This window comes from Oryza sativa, chromosome 2, assembly GCF_034140825.1.
Source record: "Oryza sativa Japonica Group chromosome 2, ASM3414082v1".
NCBI lineage: Eukaryota > Viridiplantae > Streptophyta > Magnoliopsida > Poales > Poaceae > Oryza > Oryza sativa.
Window position 1 is genome coordinate 8784919 of NC_089036.1, and position 23152 is coordinate 8808070.

Genomic DNA, 23152 nt, shown 5'->3' on the forward strand with positions numbered 1-23152 from the left:
TTAAGGGTGTGTTTGGATGGATATTATGGCGGCTTGTATTTTGTGGGTGATGGTGGGTGGGAGTGGGATAGGGCGGCCCAGAGAGAAATATTCCCCTTAGATACCGTATGGAGGGATCCGGACGATTTGCCCAGACGCAGCCAACTGAGCGCCCTAACGGATGGAGGGATCTTTCTGTTTTTCTCCCTTTCCCCCTTTTATGTGCGTGTGATTTTTTTATTTCTCTTTAGAATTTTGTTTGTTTGTAATAGATTGGTACTTTTGTCGGCCTTGTGAATTTGAAGGGGGTATACTCACCACCTGTATTCAATTGCAACCATTCATCTATCATACTCTCTCTAACCAAAACAAATGGATCACCGAACCGACCTTCATTCTTACAAGTAAAAAAAAAATCTTAGATAGCCATCTTCACTCAACTAAAAAAATAAGGCGCCATATTCCTTTTCAGTTAAATGCATGTTACATTTGTCGGTAATATGTGAGCCGAAGTCACGTAACTTCGACTGCAGATGATCCTGATTCGAACCAGACGTGCCCTAAACTCCTGAATAATCATTATTATAAGAAAAGAAAAAAAAGAATTCCTAGAAACCGGGGCCATTTCTAGCGGAGAGGAGGCAGGGTCCCCGGGGTCCACCCATACGCCACAGGGGAATCTGCCCACACCCACACCACCGTCCCCTTCCTCCTTCACCCCGCCCCCGCCGCTTCCTCCTCCCCTCCACCGCCCCACGCCCCCCCAGATCCCCCAACCCCATTATTAACCCACCGACCCCCGCGCGCGCCACTGGATCTCGCCTCGATCGCGGCGGTGGCGGTGGGGAGGGGAGCGCACCGCCTGCCCAGCCATGAGATGGTATGCTTCGCTAGCCTGAGGAGGGCTCTGCCTCTGCTGCTGCGCGCCACCACCACCACCACCCCCCGCTTCCTTCTCCCCAGGGCCCTCTCCGGCGGCGTTGGCGGCGGGGCGGCGGTGGATGCGCGCGCGCTTCTCCGTGGGCACAGCGGGTGGCGCGGGCTCCGGGTGGCCGCCAGGATGATGCTCGACTCCTCCGACTCCGCCGCCGCTGCGGGGCAGATGCAGCCGCAGCAGCGTGCGGCGGGGGCCGTCGCCTGCAGCGCGCAGGACGGTGGTGCCGCAGGGTACGCCAGCGGCGGGTGGGCGAGGTAATAATGATAATAATAATAATAATAATGAATAATGCGTGTCTTTACACTTTCATGGTTATTATAGCTCTATGTATCTGTTTCGATCCTAAACCATCTCGTTTTCGCCTCTAGTGTGAAATGAACCGTGTTGGCATTTGAATGTGGTCCTTTGCGCTGGGGAATTGGTTTGGTTTGTTCAGTTGTCCTGTGGTGGTAGCCAATTAGCATGAAGAAACCTGCTAGGCCCCAAATATGAAGGATGCAAATGTAGCAGATATTCTGATTGCTATTAATGGCTTAGTGGATTGGTTCTGCATGATATTATTCGCGCCTGTACAATTTTGTGAAATAGTTAATGCGTGAAAAGCTTATCGTAAAACAGTAATGCTCTAAAAGGTGGTAATTGCGTGCTCAGCACTATTCTTTGCTTATAGATAACAATCTTCCATTTTTGTGGCAATGTGCCGATGCGTATGGATGATTTTTATGTAGATACCGGAAGTAGTATATACATATGCAATGAGTTAGGGGCTGTTTGATTTTAAGCCCTAAGCTGACAAACCAAAGTTTGGCAATGCACATGCTTTTTTGTCCTCCATTTGGCTGGTGACCACAATTTGTGTGCCCTCTCTATTTGGCAAAGGTAGGCAATAATTTGTGTGCTCTCTCTATTTGGCAAAGGTAGGCAATAGACTTACCAAACTTTTGGGGACAAAATTTGAATGGCAATATCTGACCAAATTTTGGTGGCTTAGCCTATCTCCATGCCCATATAAAAAAATATTGGTAAAACCAAAACATGTTTTTTTGCTACTTTTTTCTCTAGGCACACATTTAGTCACGGTTATTAGATTTCAATTGGACTTATAGATGATATATATATATAATTATAGAAGACCTTAGTTTTGTATGATGCACAACAAGGGCGAGGTATGAACCCATGATGGCATAAAAATCCATTGCCTAGTAAGATTTAAGAATGTGCCAGCTTTTGAATTTATGATTATAAAGATTTAAGTACAAGAGAGGAGGCCCTATTGGACATATGAGCTTAGTTCCAAGAAGATCGTTATGAGTGGATTTTTACAGCGGATGAAGAAACATGGTATTTGCCATACTAAAGTTTATAAACCGAAGAGTATCCCAATCACCCAAACAACCAAACAATACTTGTTTGAATATCCACCATAAAAAGTTTGGTTCACTTTCATGCCACAAAAAATGTTGAAGCCATCTCAGATCAGACATATCACTTTGTTCCCTTCCATCCAAACTCCTGACTCACTAATGTTGACTCATGCCTAGGCCATGTTCCATCTAGTCTACTACCTAAACCCAGTCGTTCTGTGCTCCTTTGGTCCTTCCCCAGAATTCTGTTCCTGCATCATCTTCACAGTTAATGTCCTGCAGGTATGATGTTTGTGTACCCACTCAAAATTATAAGGACATAATTACTCCTAAGAGACCAAATATAGGACTACATACATGATTAAATAGCTAATACACGATCTTCCTCATAATATCGCCTGCTGCATTCATCAGCCAAAATGAGCAAAGCTCACTGAAATCCTTAGCTCCTGTCTTTAACATACTCAAACTGGGAAGTTAGTGGCCATGGCAGCATGACTGGAGCGATAGGTTGTGCCTCTTACATATGGTTGCGATGGAGTCACTATCTCAGCATGGAAGAGCACAGTGAGGGTGAAATCATTTGATATGACACTGATTCTCACTTAGCAGGGAGGGCGCAGTGATGTGCTTGTAGATGGACATGGCATTTTGGAGATTGCGGGGTACTAGGAGTAAGAAAGTAGGTAATGCAGTGGCTCAAGAGACAAGCGGAGCTTCAGTGAAGAAAGAGTGTAGGGAGGAGCAGGTCTGGTTGAGCCATTAAATATGATGGGGGCCTGGTGATAAGTTGCCATCAGAGACTTTGGATGGAAGATACCATAGTGGTATCAGAGAGTTGCGAAGCTTTGGTTGTTTTTGGTGAACTAGACTTTTTATGGTATTTATGAAAAACAAAAACATTTCGGGCTCCTTGGAAGTTGAATGCTGAAATTTCACAGGAGTTTCATAGAGGCAGTTTACATCCAACAGGAATCAGGAAAAAAAATTCCATGTTCAAAGGAGACCTTAGGTTATATACTTGATGTTCTCCTTAAAAAGCCATGCAAATAGGGATGGATAATGAGCAAGTTTGGCTCGTTAGACTTGGCTGGTCAGGTTCATTATGATAAGGAGCCAACTTGGATCAGCTCATTAACCTTAACGAGCTAAAAGACTGGCTCGGCTTATTTTGCTAACTTGAGCTGGCTCGTTAGCAAGCTAGAAATGTTCAAACATGTCATGTACAATTTAATATTTACCAATTTATCATATATTAGCAAAATAGTAGCACCAAGTTATCATATATTAGTAAAATATTTATTAAATATAAAAGGATATGAAGTAATTCTGACATTAAGTAATACAAATAGAATGGTCTTTTATACAAACATGCTTAATGAGTAGCTTGCAAACTGGCTGGCTTGGTATTGGCTGATTAAGCTAACGAGCTAAACAGCCAGTTTGGCTTGGCTTGTTTAGAACATGAGTTCAAGCTGAACTGGTCCACGAGCTTTGAGCGTTTTGTTCACCCCTACATGGGAACTCCAAAAAGGGTACATATGCAACATGCCCTTAGGGGCATGCTATTGTACAAGTAGGTCAATTGATTAGTGTTGTCAAGAAAAGTAGGCTCCTATTTACATGATTGCATCACAGCCATATGGTACTAGTGGCGCTCAAATATATGTTTTCTTAACTTTGGATATACATTGAGCACCAAAAGAGGTGTAAGCAAGTTACTTTTGACCAAACTATGCACCTTTTTTAGGAAACTGTCAGTCATACATTTCAAGCAAACCAGTACTTTATGCCATAATTTATGTGATTCCCATACTTTTGTATTGACCTTTTCTTTCTCAATTTTGGTAAAGAATTTGAGCACTTGACCTAGTCCTGCATTAATAAGAAGACTGAATTGTGCGATGGATCCCATTCCTTGGAATATGAAGTAGTTCTATAAGTCTGTGCTTACACAATCATGATGGCCTCTTATTCTAGTTTTTTCCTGCATCCTATTTTGACTGCCTTAAAGGCTTAAACATACCATGTTTGTTCAACATGCAATCATGACCGAATATATCAGAGTTTACAATGTGATCTCTTTTGCTGGAATATGGGACAATTAATTTTATCTCCAATGTTTAAATTTCCATCTCTTTACAAGAATCATTCATTCTCTTTGGACTCATTATTTGACATGCTACCTTGGTTAACGTAATGTCCGAAAAATTTGTGACAGAGAAGATGGTAAACTGAAATGTGGATATTCAAGTTTTAGAGGGAAGAGAGCCACCATGGAGGATTTCTATGATGTAAAGTTAACTGAAATCGATGGACAGGCTGTTAGCCTATTTGGTGTATTTGATGGTATGGTTTCCATCTTTCCTTGTCTACTTTCGTGATTCCGTGCCCACCATGTTTTTCTTTTGAAGATTTGGTGCATTAGGTCATGGAGGACCACGTGCTGCTGAGTATTTGAAGGAAAATTTGTTCGAAAATCTTCTGAAACACCCTGAGTTCCTGACAGATACAAAGCTTGCCATAAGTAATTTTTCTCTTTGATTCTTACCTTTCCAGTTCTCTGTTCACCTTTTTTTTAAAGGTTGCTAATGATTATTATCTTCTCAACTTTTGAAAAAAAAATCAAAACATAACAACAGGTGAAACATATCAGAAAACAGATACAGATTTCTTAGAATCAGAATCCAATGCCTTCAGGGATGATGGTTCAACAGCTTCCACTGCAGTTTTGGTGGGTGGCCATCTATATGTAGCAAATGTTGGTGATTCCCGTGCTGTTGTTTCAAAAGCTGGTAAAGGTATGTAACAACACATGCTTGTTGGATGTAGTTTTTCATCTGAACAACCACTTGGATTCTTATCATTGATATCTGCTTAATGTTTCTAAATTTCCCAGCATTGATGTTTTTGTTGAAGAAGTTTGGTACCTAATGTCTCATATAAACCCCCCTTGGCCCTTCTGCTAACGATTATTTCCTGTACCATAATTTAAGGCTAGTGACAAGGGTTGCTTATTTTCTAGACATTCTGGATCTGATATCTAGGTGGGATCTGAATTGGTAACTTAATTACTGAACTCTTGAAAGAACTAAGTTTACCTGCATGGTGCTGTTTCTAATTTGCTTGGGCATGTTTGGTTTCCCTTCCCAACCTGGCTAGCCTTGGTTCACTCTACAAAAGTGCACATGGGAGTCCGGTTTCAATACTTTCTAGTTTTTTTATTCAGTTTATATTTGTCTTCCCCACCCATCCATTAACACCTAAAGTGCCCATGGGACTCCTGTTTCAATATTTTCTAGTTTTTTTTATTCAGTTTATATTTGTCTTCCATACCCATCCATTAACACCTAAAGATTTTCACTTATTCGTTTTTTCTAGCTATGGCACTGTCAGAAGATCACAAACCTAACAGGAGTGATGAGCGGAAGAGAATTGAAAATGCAGGAGGAGTTGTCATTTGGGCTGGTAAGCTAAATCTTCATTCTTGGATGCACTGGGCATAGTTTGCCTTTGTAAGCTCACATGGACAAGGCAGGTTGCACAAGGCTTGTCCATTTGGTGCCTTCTGATCTCCTTGTAGTTTATGTTAGGTTCTCTATGTCATACCTGGGTTGTTTAGCATTGCAGCCTTATTTACCTAAAATCATGCCATCTCTGTATATATTTTTCTGTTTGTTTTTTAAAAGTGAGTTTATTCCCAGGTACTTGGAGGGTAGGAGGTGTACTGGCAATGTCGCGTGCATTTGGCAATCGTCTACTGAAGCCATTTGTGGTGGCAGAGCCTGAAATTCAGGTATCTTATTGCACTTAATCATGCTATGATTTGTAGGCCTCATTTTATGTAGTTTAACCTACTCTAGTTAAAGGCTTAGCCTAGTCTAGATGAAAGTCAGAATAGGAGGTATTTGCAGTTCAACTTGTCTCTTTGTATGACTCCTCTGCTGTATAATTCTGATCATGACCATATAGCTTGTGTGTGAAGCTTGATTAATGTCTTAAGAAATTACAGGAAGAACTTGTCAATGAAGACTTGGAATGCCTCGTTCTTGCTAGCGATGGACTTTGGGATGTCGTGGAAAATGAGGTAATAAACCACCAAGCACATTATCTCAACCTGAAAACGATTCGAATTTCTCAATGAAACCACTGCTGCTTATGTAGCATTGAACAAAGCATCACTTTATTGTCTTCTCTGTCTGATCTGGGTATACATTTTTAATGATTGCTAAATTCTCTGATAATTCTGTTTACCAAAATAGGAAGCTGTTTCCCTTGCGAAAACAGAAGACCTGCCTGAGTCGGTGGCTAGGAAACTCACGGAAATAGCCTATTCTCGAGGCAGCGCTGACAACATTACATGCATCGTGGTGCAATTTCACCATGATAAAACTGAATAATAAGATGGGACTAGAGCTGATGAAAGGTTGAAGGTTTTTCTACTTCAAGCTACTTTCCAGCAGTCCAACCACAGAGGGGGTTCCCCAGGAGATGTTGCTCCTGTAGCATTTGCTAAGGATTGTTTCGTTGATTCTTTTCCTTGTGTAGGAATCATTTTTTGTTTTCAGAGGTGTTACGAACAGAAAATTTTATTTCGAGTGTAACACACAGTTTTAATTGGATGGATACTAATAAATCAATTGCTTGTTTACCTAATTACCTGCCATTACGGGCATGGCATATAATTCTCGATGATATATAGTTCTTTTTTGGCAATAGTAGGGTACATAGGTCTGTTTAATGTTTTGCATGGTCCGAATTTCAACAAGCTTAATGTTGATTCTGGGCCGAACTTGTGTGGATCATTTGGTCCATTTAACGTTAGTGACGGGCCAAATTTAACTATGCTCATATGCATAATAACTTATCAATAGCCGAAGCAAAGCGATACAACAATTGCGGTTTAGCGTACACCCCAATGATAAAATGGTGAGATTAGGCCCGCAAACAACATTATTTGGCCTAAGCTTGTTGTAACTAAATTTAGCCCACCCTCACATTAACCGGGTAGAATTAAGCACTGTTAACACAGGCCGGATTTACTCATTAAACAATCTGAAGCTGGTTAAAACAGGCCCTAAAACTGCTAAATCAGACGGACAAATGACGATTACCGTCCTAGTTAAACATGCCGAATTTAGCTAACTTCGGCTTAATCGTAAGTTTACTGGGCCGCTTAATCGTAAGTTTACTGGGCCGGAGACACCAGTCACCTTAGAGCACTGATCACACGCATGAACACAATGATTTCAGAGAAAAAAAACCTTTCAGTACAGGCAAGATTTCAGAGAAGCTTGTGTATCAGATACAAACTGTCATACTCTGGACCATATCTTCTCCGGTCGAGAGGATAGCTATGTAGGAGTAACTCCAAAATCAAGATGCAATAGTCTACAGAAAGAACAGTCCAACGAAGGATTACAATCTTTTTCTTTAACAATTGGCATTTTCTAGTGCTCTGAGCTGTATCTTTTATGCGTTATTGCATTTCCTGTTGGCCATGAACAAAAGCAACAACACTCAAAAGTACAAAAAAAAAAAAAAGAGTTCAGTGATAACACACAGGAGAACAAGGCCAGACATAACAAGACAGGAAAACAATGTTACTTCTCAATGAAAATAACCAAGCACTTGCCCGCCCACATTCTGCTTAATTGCTTCCTCATGATCCAGTACACCATTTGGAGTTGTGATCACGACATAGCCCCACTGCATGACAAACAGCGCACTGAGTCAGCAATAATACACTATGTAAAATAAGGGGTGTAGAAGTGATAATGAATTGAGTTACGACGATAACTCAATCACAAAAACGCTAGGTAACACCAATTAGTTGCTTAATATTAATGAAAGTGGGCAAAAAAAACCATGTTTTTGCGAGAAATCAAATTTGCCAATGTGGCCTATCACCCTGAAGGGATAGCCAATGGTCCATGGATCTTATCATTTGCTTTGTTTTCTGAAAGGGACTTTGCATCAGTGACACTTAACAAACATGCTAGTTATAATTCTTCTCATCATCCATATTCTATCAATTCAGCTCCTTAAAAATATTTTTCAAAATGGATTTTACACTGCCATGTTGAAAGAGTTTGCTGTGTCAGAAAATAATTGCAACAAAGAAGATACAGTACGATCGTGTTAACTACAAACATCAATTATGAAGTTTTCTAAGGAATTAAATGTTCATGATACTAAGATATTGTAGGCTACTGTCTGATCTAGTTAAATATTTTGTTGCTCCTATACATGATTTACTTTACATGATTGACATTACATACATTCCGTTACTTTCAACAAGAGAGTACATAAAATATCTAGCATTTAAAACCAAGAACTTATAGGAACTTCAGCTTCTTAATTCTCCAAGACACTATTTGCAGTGTAAAAAAGGATAAGAAGAATAGTCCAACAACTAACTAAATATTTCAATGGTCACAAATTAGTAGATGGAATACCTGCCGTGTTGGAAGCATCCGAACTCTGTATTGTTCTATTTCCTTGGCTCTAATATCCTGCCTATAAGTAAGAGCCTTACAATCTTTAATCCTTCCATGAAGCTCTACATTGATTTTTCCAACTCTATGGGGATCGATGACCTCAAACTTTTTAATGTACCCTGTAAAATATTAAAAGCCCAAATGTCAGAAAAAAACTAGACAGGCAACATATGTGGGCTAAACAAATGGAGGGCACCGAGCAATATCAGAATATTTCCTTTTGTTTTTCGCATGAAGAAGCCAAAATACAAGGAGAAAACAGGCGAGTCAGTATGCCAAGTATCATTTTGTTTTCCTTGGGTCTGTTATCGGTTTATTGCGGTGCATAATTTCAAGTGACCGGTGCAATGCAAACACTCTTGTGTTAGATGAAATGGGTATAAGAAGCTCAAGCACAGAACGATCTAGGGAATAGCAAACAAATGCCCGACCTGACCTGACCGATTGAAGAGATAAAAGGATAGTAGGATATAGCAAAGCCTAAACATCAAGCTACCAATAAAACAAAAATCTAGCATCTTAAGAATATGCACACTCGCCTTCATTTTCCGATAGCAATCCACAGTTTCCCACAATAAGAAATGACAATGCTAACTCTAACTCATCACATTTCGTCCATCCAGATGACGCAAATATAAGACACAAAAACAAGTCAATTATCTAATCTAGCCGTCTAGGTACCGAAAGATCCCAAAAATCGTTCTTAGCATGACCATCTCACTTCGTGTTCGTTTCTGTAGTTTCCTCCGTAAAACCCAAAACCCCCAAAAGTAAAGCATCATCCCTCACAACTAATCCAAACATTTGCTATGCTCGGTGGGTGGGATTACTTGAGTAAAGACTAGTAAATCGCACATTGAACCCAACAGACTCCTCCCCCGCCCCCACATGAATGAAACCCTCGTGTTCGACAGTAGTAGAACAGCTCAAGCAGCAGCAGCAGCAAGCAGTGCAGACTACGCGGGCGGAAGCAGTAGGGGCGCTCCGAAATGAAGAGGAAGCCCACCTCGGTGCTTCATGATGTTGAGGAAGGAGACCATGACGCCGGAGATGGGCTGCAGCAGCGCCGTCGCCTTCCCCCTCCGCTCCGCGTTCACCATCGTCCGCAGCGCGTCGTTCAGGATCCGCCGCCCCATCCTCTCTCTCCTCGCCTCGCCGCCGCCGCCGCCGCCGCCGCCGGAGCAGATGGAGTTCTGCACCCGCAGCAAGGGCAACGCACGCACGCACACGGCCGCACGAGTCGCGGGCTGGAAAGGAGGTGTTATTCGGCCTAATGGGCCTTGGGCCTTTGGGGTTACAGATGAGCCTTCTAGGGTTGCTGGTGGGCTTTGTGTTTTCTTTGTTTGGACCTTCGGTTATCTTGTACTTCCTCCGTCGTAGAAAAAGATTAATTTCCGATTATAATGAAAAACATGGTATATATCCGAAATTCGTAGTTTGTATTTTCCTTTTTCGAAAGCGTTGCATGTAGTGAGTGATTTTTGATTTTTGATATTCACAGGTGGAACTCATAATGCGTCTCGTTCTTAGAAACAATCTCGGTCTAAGATGGAAAAATTGCCACTCTCAAACTCGTTTGAGGTTAGTCAATCTCGAGGTCACATGTAGGGATAAAGTGGACAATCCCATAAACCGTATAAAAATTCGTTTACTAGTTTATTTTTTTATATGGTAGTATAAATTTTAGAGAAAAAGAATTAAATAAAAAATGGGATAAGCGGGATAAAAAATCTTGCTTGCCCGTGCCGCTTGCATCCCTAATCACATGTGTTGACAGAAGCACGATTGCTTAGGGTAGCTCCACGGATTGCACTTGATAGAGTTAACTGAGTATCATTCTCGGTTCAAGCCATCAATCAATAGTGATAACTACGCTCCAAGCTGATCAGTTCATTTAAAAATGAAGATCACTTTCAATGCTTGAACTCTACCTCTTAACTGCCTGAAAAGTCCCCATTTTTTCTCTCATCCCCCTAGATCTCCTCCTCCCATTCATTTTGTAGTTTCTCTAAATTTTCTCCACTAAAAAAAGGAAGCATGCATATTATGGGTTCTCCCAAGATACAATACTATGGCAATCGCTATTGGTTGATGGCTTGAACCATGGTAAGAGAATGTAAATGTTTTGGTAATGCAAACGTAAATGTTTTCCCATCACTCTGTGAATGGAAACAGAACAAGCGTTACCGTGCTTTGTTTGGATTCGAGCAGAAGATCACTTACCGTAATGTTTTCCGAAAACACTTGATATCGGACGGTAACGAGTTTGTATTGGGTCCATATCGCTTCCCATGGTACCCGATCCCGTCGTATGCAAAGCAAGGCCCGGTCCTGCCAATTTAGTGGCCCGGAGCGAAGCTAGAAAGATGAGCCCTTTAATACAACTCTGATAATATAATGATGTTTCTAATAAATGCAAACAAGTTATATATCTTTCTCCTGTGCTTTCTAAATCTAAGTTCATATGGTCTATGGACTTCTATATCTATAGCATACATATATGTTGTGAGGCTCCTTAACTTCGAGGGCCTAGTGCGATGGCATAGCTCGACCCCCCTAGGGCTGGGCCTTAAGCAAACACATAATAACTTGATCAGATTGCAGTGCGAATAGATTGTGGAAGAAAACTCTCCAACCAAACAGCACCTGAGTAAAACCTTTTGCGCGAAGTAAGGTCGAACACATAAGGCATTGCTACGATTGCGTAACCTAGCTTATTCCATAAAGGTGCTTGCCTTTTAGCGAAAACAACTAGTACATACACATGACATAGCAAAATCATGCTCTCTCACCAATGTTAACAATTATTTTTGGAGGGAAGATCATCACCAATGTTAATATCAACATATCTTAACACTGAAAGGGACCTAACACACACAGTACACCGGCCTGGTTGAAAGTTCGAAGGATGCTGTTCCAGCTACCAACTACTATACCTCGCATTGGGTGACATGAATATACATCTCTACAAGGCACAAGGTGATTACTAGCTCACAAGGTGATCATCATCATTCTGTCCCATCATGCCTGTTTTCTCTCTAGCCATCTTGTGGAATGCTCTTTATTTCACTGTCAGGCCGTCCTTTTCCCCCACAAAAAGAAAATAATGCTGGTGGCTCCACCTTTTGTCATCACTGATCAGCTCTGGTTTCTGTTTTATTTTGAGCTTTTGATAATTGAGTAGGTGCACCCTATGATGGCTGGTTTCTGGGACATGCCAAATTTTGCATGCCTCATCATTATTCACCTCTTTTGGTCATTAAATTAGTCCTCCTCTGTGGTAAAAGAAAAACTACTCCCATATGTCTGTCTTATGTGCATTATTATCAGGAAGAGAATATGGAAAGGTTGTTCTTGATAAGTACTCTCCTCATTCCTAAATATAAGAACCTAATACTCGATGGGATTGTCTATATTTGCAGTATTATGATATGTCCCATCTAATATTATGTTTTTTATATCTTGGGACGAAGAAAATACTAGGTAAGGAGAAACTTTTGACTCTAACCATATATGTGTGACCTGCGACCACACAATATTGTTACCATCAGGAAAAAATTAGTATCATGTATATATGGAGAACATTAATTTATATGAATACATCTTCCCTATGTCTACTCTTTGCTAGGAATGACCATTTCAACTTATCTATTGCCAAAGTGCAATCATCCTTAAGTCCAAGCAACCCATCGAATATCAGAAAACCCAACAACAAAGAAACATATTGATTAAGTATTAACATTGCTAATGGGACTCAAAACTGTGGCAATAAACTGCACATATCTATATAGCCATTGGCGGACGCGGCTTTAAAATATAGATGGGGCGGAGAACGGAGATTTTCACTCGATAAGAGCAATCGAACACAACACATATCATATTAACAGTCCATTCACATAACTGCCTCAATCTATTAGGTGTTCACATCTTGTTATACCTAATTTTGATGGCCCATGACTATTATAAGGAGGTAAAGGGGTCTTGAGGGTGTGGGGCGACACGAGTCATAGCTGAGTCGGTCCACCACTCTGCCTAATGGGTGGATCCGCCCCTGTATATAGCCCCCTTTATCTGACGCAGTTAAGCTGTTAAAACTGCCTATGCACACGAAAATTAAAGTAGTGTGCTAAAAATTTGCATATCCACTTCCACTAAGGCAGAAGTAATAAACAATGACTCTCCCTAATTAATTTATCAAGCTAGCACTCTACATTAATTATAGCCAGTTGCAATTGGCCACATACTTTGTTTAAAACTGCATCCTCTTTGGAAGCAATTCCTTTTGTTGTTCTTGACACACTAGCTAACAATCTTCACTTGGCATACCAAAATGATAATGCTTGATTTGAATAATTAAGCTAAGCCAGATTAAGACTGCGACACTGAAGTGCAAAGCAATGGCAAACCGGTCATTACACGGTTTTTGCCGACAATAGTTATTACCGATTGTAGTTAATTAATTGGTCATGTGAATAAATAATTCTTCGACACAGTGATACATAGGAATCCAAAGATTGAAATCAAAAAGAAGAAGAAGAAGAAGCAGGTGATCATTCCATAAACTGGTGTTATCTGTTGGCGATTAATTAAGCATAATCAGGGGCCTGATGGATGATTACTGGTTGTGCTTTTACCTTATTTTTTTTAAGTTTGTCTTCTCAGCAAGAGCCTTTTCGGCCACCACACGCAACAAAGCATTCACAGGTAGCTAGGCCTCGCCGGTCGGCAACGCAAAGAGTCACAAATTAAATTCCCTTTTAGCTCAGACAGAGTAATACAGTAATTTCAAAAGAGCTGAATAGTATTACTCTGATTTCTTTTTTTTTTAAAAAAATAAAGACAGTAGAAGATCTAGTTTTTACATACCTCTAGCGACCTCTGCATCTGAGATGCACAAATTCATAGTTATACTAAAATTGATCAGACTATAACAAGTATGCCCTAGGAAATTGAAATTAATGTTGCTTTTTAAAGGTGTACAATACTCTTAACATAACGATTTTATGGGCTTCATATATTGGAATACACAATTGGAAATAAAAATGCACGAATAGAATATCATGGTTGTGGAATAATATAGGGAATGAATTCATATTAATTTCTAAAAAATAGAGTTTAGTAATATCAAAGATAAATCATATGAACTTCAAGATAATGAAGGAGATAAAACATGAGGTAAGACCTCATGCTACCTTTCAATAAAAATATCTTATGGAATAGTTCCATCCTTGGAATTGAAAAGAGAACTCAAATGAAATCTGAAGGATTTCCATAAGAATTACTTTAGTTCCTGGAGAACCAAAACAATTTCTCAAGTTTCAAAGAAGACATAATCTTTTTTTTCTATTTTTCTTGGTTCCAAAGAAGGCATATAGGTATTCCTCTTACAAATTGCTATGTCAATCATTGATTTCCTTAAGGGCTTATTCGGTTTAGAGAGGATTGGAGGGGATTGAGGGTGAATAATTCCACACCACAATAGGTGTGGAATAAATCCCCTCCAATCCCTCTATCACAGGGATTAACCGAATAAGACCTAAACTGGGCCCGCACCCAAATGACATGTAGAAAATGTCTTCTCGTGGCAATGGCTAGATGAAGCTTACCACATGCCACTACTCATCCACAACACCGAAATTTTTGTGCGGTTCTATGTAGATGTGAGTTCAAAGAGTGCACTTGACTTCAGTGCTGCGTATGAATGTGCTTGTTCATTAGGAAAAATAAAATATGCTAGAAAATCATACAAAGTATCATGTGGCTAGTTTCTACCTCATTATCGCAATTGTTATACACTTCTGTCTTTTTCATCTTTTCCTTTTGAACCCTCCATGCATTGGCCCATTTCTTTGTACTCTCTGTCTTTTTGTACTCAACACATACTTCGGTCCCCAGCTCATTGCTACCAGTGGCAATGTAGCATGACAAATCTTGGGGTCTCAGGTTCATAACACAATGGAGGAATTTTCAACCTTTTCTGCTACCCCCCCTTCACATAAAAAGAAACAAAAACAAAAGGAACAGTTACTTTTTCCCCTTCTCATCCAAGTATATATGTACCAATCAACTTTTGCAATATTGAAAACATCAATTATTTCGGTATATTGAACCTAATTATGTCTAAAAATACACGAGGGCACTTATTTAGGAAGAGACCTTACTACTTATTTCATAATTTTCCTTTTTCACAAGAGTGCTGGAATATCATTTGTCTCACAAGAAGAAATATTTCAGTCCAAGAAGCTATAGAGGATTTGCAAAGAAAGTAACATGCATAACCCTTTTTTATATGGAGATCATCATTTTAATGGCATGGAGCATTTAGACCTCAAGGAACAACAAGATATTCAGAAACACAACCCCTTCGACTCAAGTTTGCAAAGATATATAAGTTCAGAATAGAGTTTGCCTTGGTCACCCATATATATTTTTTAGAGAAGGTTTTTTTTTTACCCAGCCTCTATATCCAATCGAATATATGCAGCATTTTTTTTAAAAACCGGAACTTAGCTATTCCCCTTCCTTCCCATTCCAAATCTCATGTATAAAAGACGCTCCTTGACCAATCTTTACCTACTTAAAACATTGGTAGAGTTTTTGTCTTCCATCAATCGAATAATCATGATCCTTCATCCAATAGATCTAACAGCAAGATCCCTACTCCTCGACTCCTGCCCCTCGCTTTCCGTCTCCGCCCCCCGCTTCTTCAGTTAGTTGATGAGCATAAAAGAAGCCATATCGGACATGGAGAGAGAAAGAGGAGAACTGATTTGTTGATGATCGGACTCCAATCACCCTAAACAAAATCAGTATTACCAAAGGAAAAGGAAGAGATTGATCGATTAATTTCATAGGTTGAGTTGATTTGAACGCGATGGGCCGAGGTCCTGCAACGTGCGGTGGCAAGAGAGCTCTTGGTTGGTGCCGACTGCTTTGTGAGGAGGCAATTGAGGGGAGGTCCGGCAGCGGATTCCTATATTGTCGATGGATCTTATCGATGTTTTGCATCTTTACAATGATAAGCTATCTAATGTGATTATTATTATTATTGTTGTAAAAACCTGAGATAATATGTGGTTTAATATATTTGTCTTCACCCATTGCAACGCGCAGGTATTCTTGCTAGTCGAGTGTACGGAAGAAGAGAACAAAAATATTAAACCAAGTTCACCATATCGTATCCTGTTGCAACGCACCCAGCAGCTAGTTTCTTGGAAAAAGGTAAGTGGGTCCGGTGCAATTGTGCAAATCCCCCTCCCTCTGTCCCTCACCGGTGTGTGGCCTCGCTTCCCATTGGCTCCGGCGCCCTCGATTCGTACGGTGAACGGCAAGGCACACCGCGGCTTAAACACAGCGTTTGCTCGGTTGCACCGGAAACCTCACCTCACTCTCCTCAGCTAGCTGCTTAATTACTTGCAGCTAGCTCAGCTGCCCGGAATGGTGGAGATGGACGCCGGCGGCCGGCCGGAGCCAAGTCCACCGTCGGGCCAGTGCTCCTCCGCCGTCACCATGCGCATCAACGCGCCCGTCCACCTCGTAAGTGCTCAGGCTCACCCATCTGATCTCTCCAGTAGCGCCAAACCTGTCAATCTTTCGATCGGCCGGTTAATTAATTTCTCTTCTCTGAAATTTGGTTCTTGCATTGATTTTTGAGACTTCTTGATCTTGGATGTGTGTTTCTTGGGTCTCTCTTTGTTTTCACTGATAATGATGTTGTATATGCTAGCTCTTGCTGGCAGTTTACCAGCACACGCTGAAACTTCACTGAAAACGAAGATTTTCCACGAAAAAAAATGAAATAAGTACACAAGTGGAAGAGAAAAGTTTGCAGAAGTTCAGAAGAACTGAACCTAAAAAAATAAGTGTTTTTTCCCCTCGAGAGTTAGCTGAATTTTACAAATTTAAATGAAGCCTCTGTTTTAGATATACTCTTCTAGTAGCTAATGAACAACAACAATGGAAAATGGATCAAGTGTATGCGTATCTGCAGGTAATTAAGGTCTTCCAGCTGCTATATATACATTACGTTGTAGGTTGTTAGATGCATCTTGAAGAAAAAACAAGATTCAAACAAATATGTGAAACAGGCTCGTCCTTTGTTTGTTCAAAAGTTTGATGAGCCTCTGCATTCAATGACAAATTGATAATAGCAAGAAGAATATATGTTTTGTATGCTAACAGACCTAGAGGGATGTCTGTTACCATCCTGTTGCTCTTTCTTCGCAAAATCCATATTATTATAAAGGGAAAGTTTTAAGTGTTTTAATGAGTATCATTATAGACAAAGCACATTGAAAAGAACATCAGCTAGAAGTAATTGGTAAGACAAGAATCTTACTTTTTCCTTTTTTGGCATGCACTTATGTTTCATTAATTGTAGGGACAAGCTAGTCCCTCTGTTTCATCCATATTTCTTGAATTTACTTATATATATTATAGAGAAAATCCCCTGTGTATCCCTGAAAGTTCACCTAATCCCTTCTGTACCTTTGAATTTTGCTCAATCCCTTAAATATCCCTGAATTTTAGTTTGGATCCTTTCCATGCCCTTTCCGCTAGTTGACTGTTAAATTCTTATGAAAAAGTCCATTTTACCCTTTGGTATAAAGAAGCATATAAATTAATAGAGTATATTGTTGAAGCATAGAAATTTGTTATATGAGACTATTATGTTTATGAGATAGTTATGCACCATATTATTTGCGATAAATATACTTTTAGATGTGATATAAAAAATTAATACTTATTTATTAGTTATTAATAGATTTTTTTAGCATATGTGTTCTGATAGTAATAAATAAATCTGTTGTATTACTATGAAAACACATATGCTACATAAAAGAACTTTTAATAACTAATAAATAAGTATTAACTTTTTATATCATATGTAAAAGTAAATTTGTCACAAATAATATGGTGCATCACATACTCATAAATATAATAGTCTCATCCAATAAATTTTTACATTCTAACAATATACTTCATTAATTTATTATGTTTCTTCATAGCAAAGGGCAAAATGGACTTTTTCAAAAGAATTTAACGGTCAACTAACAGTCAACTAGCGGAAAGGGCATGGAAGGGATCCAAACTAAAATTCAAGGGTATGTAAGAGATTGAGCAAAATTCAGGGATATAGAAGGGATTAGGTGAACTTTCATGGGTACATAGGGGATTTTCTCTATATTATATAATGCAATCAGTCTTACTTTTTTTTATCCTGTTGTTTTATTAAAACGAGATACAATTAGATATCGGTATTTTTTTTAATAAAACAAGTATAACTTCCAAACTCGTGTACCAACTAGAGCTTTAAAAATCATATTAATCCATATCAACATTTGAATTTTAGTGGGTTGAGTTATGCATCCACAACTTCTGTAGGAATGACTGTAAATTGTAGATGATTTTGATCACTTATTCTCTAGTCCGGTGGCCTTAGTCTGATGTGGTTCTTGTAGATAGACTTAAATCATAGAACTAAATCAAAATGTTAGGGATGAAACACTTTTTTGGTGTAGTGCAGTTGTAGGTGTATGATTCTGCCCACTACAGTTTTACTCTCCGTGCTCATATTTACACACACAAGATCTTGCGCTTAATAAGTATGTAGGAATCTTGTTTATTTCACTGTTTTATGTTTGATTTTTATCTTTCAGTTTGTTTTAGAGGGGTGCATTTATGTGCATGTACAGTGGTGTAGATGTGCGTCTTCAGTGTAATAAAGAAAATAATCTTACATCATATACCCATTGTAAGGAAAGGGCCTTACTCTTGTAAACTGCCAGATGTCCATTTTTCATCAACAACATACTGAAAAACTATCTAATTTCACCTCACAATTATCAAAATATGTAATCAGTTGTAAATAAGATTATATTGTACCAGACATCAAAATAAGAAGTGGAAGGATGAGAAAAAGATATTACTGAGCTTTGTCAAATTGTAACTAAAGATGGTCTTCTTCCCCAAAAGTGAAATTTTCTCTTATCAGTTAAATGAATTTGATTCACTAAAAAAATTACTGAATTTAAATGTACCAGTTTGATACCAACATTTTTTTTAACTCTGCTTCCAAGATTCCTCTGTTGGCAGTTTACGCCATGGTTTCATATCTCCTCTTCCTAACCGGCCAAATAAATCAGATTGCATCTCTAGTCAATGCCTTCCAGCTGCTATGCATACTGTGAAAGTTTTCTGAATCCATCTGAAGCCAAACATGTTTGTAATGTTATGCAGTTGTTTCAGCTGCTAGCCTGCTACCATCCTAATTTGTCTATTTGAACGGCAGAATTATTCAACAAATGTGTCAAGCAGGCATATCGATCCCGATGTTCCACTTTTCTGAACATTAGCTAAAGCAGAAAGGACAGTCTGTGTTTTCGTTTATTTCCACTTCATTGAATACCTTATAATGGATAACCTGGCTGCTGCGTCAAAGACGCACAAAGCATAGCATGACACATATCATTACAATAATTCCACACCAAGAAGAATAATATGCATGACCCCACTAACTTGTTTCTGATGATAGTTTAGGTGTTTCATTTTTGGCAAATTCTAATAGCCCACCAAGAAGAATAACTTGCATGAGCCCACCAAGTTGTTTCTATCTTCATAACCAGATGCATGAGAATCTTACTTTTATTTCTTTCTTTTTGGAAATGTTTTTATCTTTCATTCATTAATTAAGCTTTGAACATACCAGCTGGTGGGTCTACCAATATTTTGCAGTAGAAATTAGTAGTCAAAGTTACATCTCAAATCAATACCGTGTGGATGTTCAAAACAACATCTTTAACCACAAGAGTACCTATCTGACTGAAAAAAAATACTACATCTGTCCCATTATAAGTGCAGTTGTGGGTTTACGTGTCCAATTTTGATTGTCTGTCTTATTTAAAAATTTATGAAAAATAAAAAAAATATTAGTCATATATAAAATACTATTCATGTTTTATCATCTAATAACAATAAAAATACTAATCATAAAAAAATTTCAAATAAGACAGACGGTCAAATGTTGAATATAAACAGTGTAAAACCATAATTTTTCTAGGATGGAGGTAGTAAGTTATCGTCTGCACTAGAGCACTAGGAGGGAGTTTTTAAGAGGGATTGAAAGTTTAGAGGAATGAGACTATTAAGTGTTTTGTTTGGTTGGGAGACATAGAAATTTTGGTGGGATAAGGATGGGGAATTGAGAAGGAACTCTCTCCTTTTCAATACCTGTGTAGGGGCATCCGGGCATGTAATTGGGAGGGAATTCCTCCTTTACTTTGTCTAAGCAAATCTCAGCCATCCGTTTTTATTGATGACCTAATCACCAACTAAACTCCCTGTCAATTTCTATCACCTCCACCAAACAAGATATTGAAATTAAAAATAAAATGTCCATCTTAATCTCATCATCAATTCCCTCGTTGAAACTTCCAATTCCCTTCACTCGAGTTACCAAACAAGCCGTAGAATTTCCTGGCGGATTGAAGTTTTTTTTTTTTGGCTTCCGGTCACTTGCAGGTTTGGTCCATAGTGAGAAGATTTGAAGAGCCACACATCTTCCAGCCCTTCGTGCGCGGCTGCACGATGCGAGGGAGTACTAGTCTCGCCGTTGGTTGTGTGCGAGAGGTTGATTTCAAGTCGGGCTTCCCTGCCAAGAGCAGTGTAGAAAGGCTTGAGATCCTTGACGACAAGGAGCACGTCTTCGGTGTCAGGATCATTGGAGGTGACCATAGGCTCAAGGTATGCTCGTTCATATCTCAGAGGCCTGTTTGATTTGTCACTAAACGAATTCTACAACCAAGATTTGACGTTATTGACTTTTGGTAAGTTTGCTAAATATTTCGTATTACCAAAATTTATGTTTTTACTTTTTTTTTCTTTCCCCCCTGATGTAAGACTCTCCTTTTTCCTTCTAATATAACCAGCAATTCTCTTACCATCTACTATAAATTTTTTTTTGTTGAAGTAACGTTCGGTTTAAAGCCTCATTAAATTTTGGTGTGGTTTTAAATTCCACCTACTTTCTAAGGATCTGTTTGGTTGAGCTCGTAGAAGCTACAGCTTCTCCAAGAATCAAAAGTTCTTCTAAATACTTTAGATTTTTATCTAGATTTTAAAAAGTAGTTATAGAATCAAGAAAATAAACTAGAAGCCAGAAGCTGGTTTTCCGACTTCTCCTTATTCTCACTAGTTGCTTATCTGAATCCAAAGCTCTCTATACAGGGCCTTAACATCTGTGTATATTTTAGGCTAGAGGCAGTACATATTTTGTCTGGTGTATATCAAAATTTGGTAGGTTGAATTTATCAACAAACCAAGCTGTCTCCATATTTTTTGATGACATAGAAAATTAATCAGTTTGATCATGGATGGCCAACCTAAAGCAAAAAAAAAAAGGAGTAGCTAGGTAGTATTCCCTCCGTTCCATATGATAAGTGGTTTGACCTTTTTTTCTAGTCAAACTTTGTTAAGATTGATCAAGTTTATGGAAAAATTTAGCAATATATAAAATATTAGATTAATTTCATTAGATCTAACATTGAATATATTTTTTTAATAGTTTGTTTTGCGTTGAAAACACTACTATATTTTTTGAAAACTTATTCAAATTTGAAGAGGTTTGACTAAAAAAAAGTAAATAACTTATAATATGAAATGGATGGAGTAATATTTGTTACAGAAATGGTTCAAACTAACAAATAGAATCCGACAGACACATTTGCGGAGTAGAATTTGTGTTCTAAAAATGGGCGAACATGTTCACTAATATTCATGGTAAACATGTTCATCCCTTTAGTCCTACATAATAAGACATACTCCATCCATTAAAAAAAATTAATTCTATATGTGTCCAGATTTATCTTTAAATGAATTTTTTTTGGACGGAGGGAGTACTTTTTTTCCTCACATTGAAAAATATTACACATACAAAAAATCTTGCACCCCACAAGCTCACCCAATTAAGCGTATAATTTCCACTTTCAAGTTTCAATATGACTCACACCATAGTGAAAAATATTACACAATGTTGCAGTACAGTAATTCTTCTCGGTTTATTTTTTTTTTGTGACAAGAGTCAAAGTAATGTGGAAATCCTCGAAAAAAAAATAGTAACGTGGAAATCTCCTAGAAAAGCCTGATCAGTATATGAAAAGATAGAACGAATGCTTTCCCATCCTGGTGTTGTCGTGCTTGTGTAGGTTAGGCCAACTACTGTCTACTGGCTGGCTGACCACAAACATAAATTAATTAATTAACTGATGATCCCATGCTTAATTAATTTTTTAATAGTTAAAAAGGTTTGTATCTCCAATCTCTGCTTTTGAGACTATTTATATTCTGCAGAATTACTCGTCAGTGTTGACGGCCAAGCCCGAGGTCATCGACGGCGAGCCGGCGACGCTGGTGTCGGAGTCCTTCGTCGTCGACGTCCCCGAAGGGAACACCGCCGACGAGACGCGCCACTTCGTCGAGTTCCTCATCCGGTGCAACCTCAGGTCACTCGCGATGGTTTCTCAACGTCTCCTGCTTGCCCAGGGGGATCTCGCCGAGCCTCCTGCACAATGACTGGATTTTAGACCAGACATTAATTGGAGGGTTTTTTTTTTTTGCATTGTTGGCTTGTTGCCATTTGCATAGCAGCAGCAAAATTGGGGTAATCCCAGAAGTATACATATTCTTTTACGTGATGCTAGGTGAGGAAGGTTACTACTGTAATATCGTCGTCGAGATATATGTTAGAGTGCGTGACCCAATCCACCAATCATGGGTCATTAAGGTCACATTAGACTGGCAACATCACATGTTCAACCAGAACCATAACTTTACTTTATAGGTATACACAACTCGAAAAACTAGACTTGTAGATATGGATCAGGCTACTCCTATTTAAATTACCAAAATGAAACTAAACTTAACAATCTCCTCTTTCACACATTAGGTCCAACAATCTACTCATTTACATCAACTCATATGATCACAAAGACTTGTCTGTGAGCTATGCTTAACAATCTCTCTCGTCATATCAGAGCCCATACGACCCTAATTAAAGACTTGTTAATATCATTCCCTATCATATCAACCCATATGACATCGAAAATTTATTTACGCGCCATGCCTACCATCAATCTATCATATTGTATTAGAGCTCATACAACCCCAGAGACTTGTTCTGAGCTCCCCCATAACCTCGTGACCCTAGGAAATTGATCCACGTTTCTAAACTCCAGTTCTGATACCACTTGTTTTATTGCAAAGCTCGTTCCACTAAATGTGGTCCTTCCAAATCACATTGGGTCTAATACACCAATAAATCTAACCACATGCACAACTTTAGATCATATATTTACACAACCCAAAAGGTTATTATG

The 23152-nt window shown here is 39.0% G+C and overlaps 3 protein-coding genes across 4 annotated transcripts; 2 read left to right on the plus strand and 1 right to left on the minus strand.

Moving 5' to 3' along the window:
• The first annotated feature begins 633 nt into the window (after window positions 1–633).
• On the plus strand, window positions 634–6994 carry LOC4328913 (probable protein phosphatase 2C member 13, mitochondrial). Of its 2 annotated transcripts, none has more exons than XM_026023357.2 (8): window positions 634–1170; window positions 4507–4629; window positions 4709–4807; window positions 4923–5081; window positions 5662–5748; window positions 5985–6076; window positions 6293–6367; window positions 6543–6936. In XM_026023357.2, exons 2-8 carry the CDS (start codon window positions 4557–4559, stop codon window positions 6678–6680), a joined length of 723 nt encoding a protein of 240 aa, XP_025879142.1. In that variant the 5' UTR covers window positions 634–1170; window positions 4507–4556; the 3' UTR covers window positions 6681–6936. The 2 variants fall into 2 exon arrangements, with proteins under 2 accessions (XP_025879142.1, NP_001396893.1); NM_001409964.1 differs by having other exon boundaries at window positions 736–1170; window positions 4502–4629; window positions 6543–6994.
• Window positions 6995–7527: 533 nt separating this feature from the next.
• LOC4328914 (40S ribosomal protein S15a-5) lies at window positions 7528–10007 on the minus strand. The gene is made up of 3 exons (NM_001409965.1): window positions 9787–10007; window positions 8739–8899; window positions 7528–7989 (listed from the first exon to the last, which is right to left on the minus strand). The coding sequence occupies exons 1-3, from the start codon at window positions 9914–9916 to the stop codon at window positions 7891–7893; spliced, it is 390 nt and encodes a 129-aa protein (NP_001396894.1). The 5' UTR covers window positions 9917–10007; the 3' UTR covers window positions 7528–7890.
• Window positions 10008–20306: 10299 nt separating this feature from the next.
• Window positions 20307–22469, plus strand: LOC107276790 (abscisic acid receptor PYL3-like). The gene is made up of 2 exons (XM_026023027.2): window positions 20307–20522; window positions 22128–22469. The coding sequence occupies exons 1-2, from the start codon at window positions 20367–20369 to the stop codon at window positions 22347–22349; spliced, it is 378 nt and encodes a 125-aa protein (XP_025878812.2). The 5' UTR covers window positions 20307–20366; the 3' UTR covers window positions 22350–22469.
• The last annotated feature ends 683 nt before the right edge of the window (window positions 22470–23152 follow it).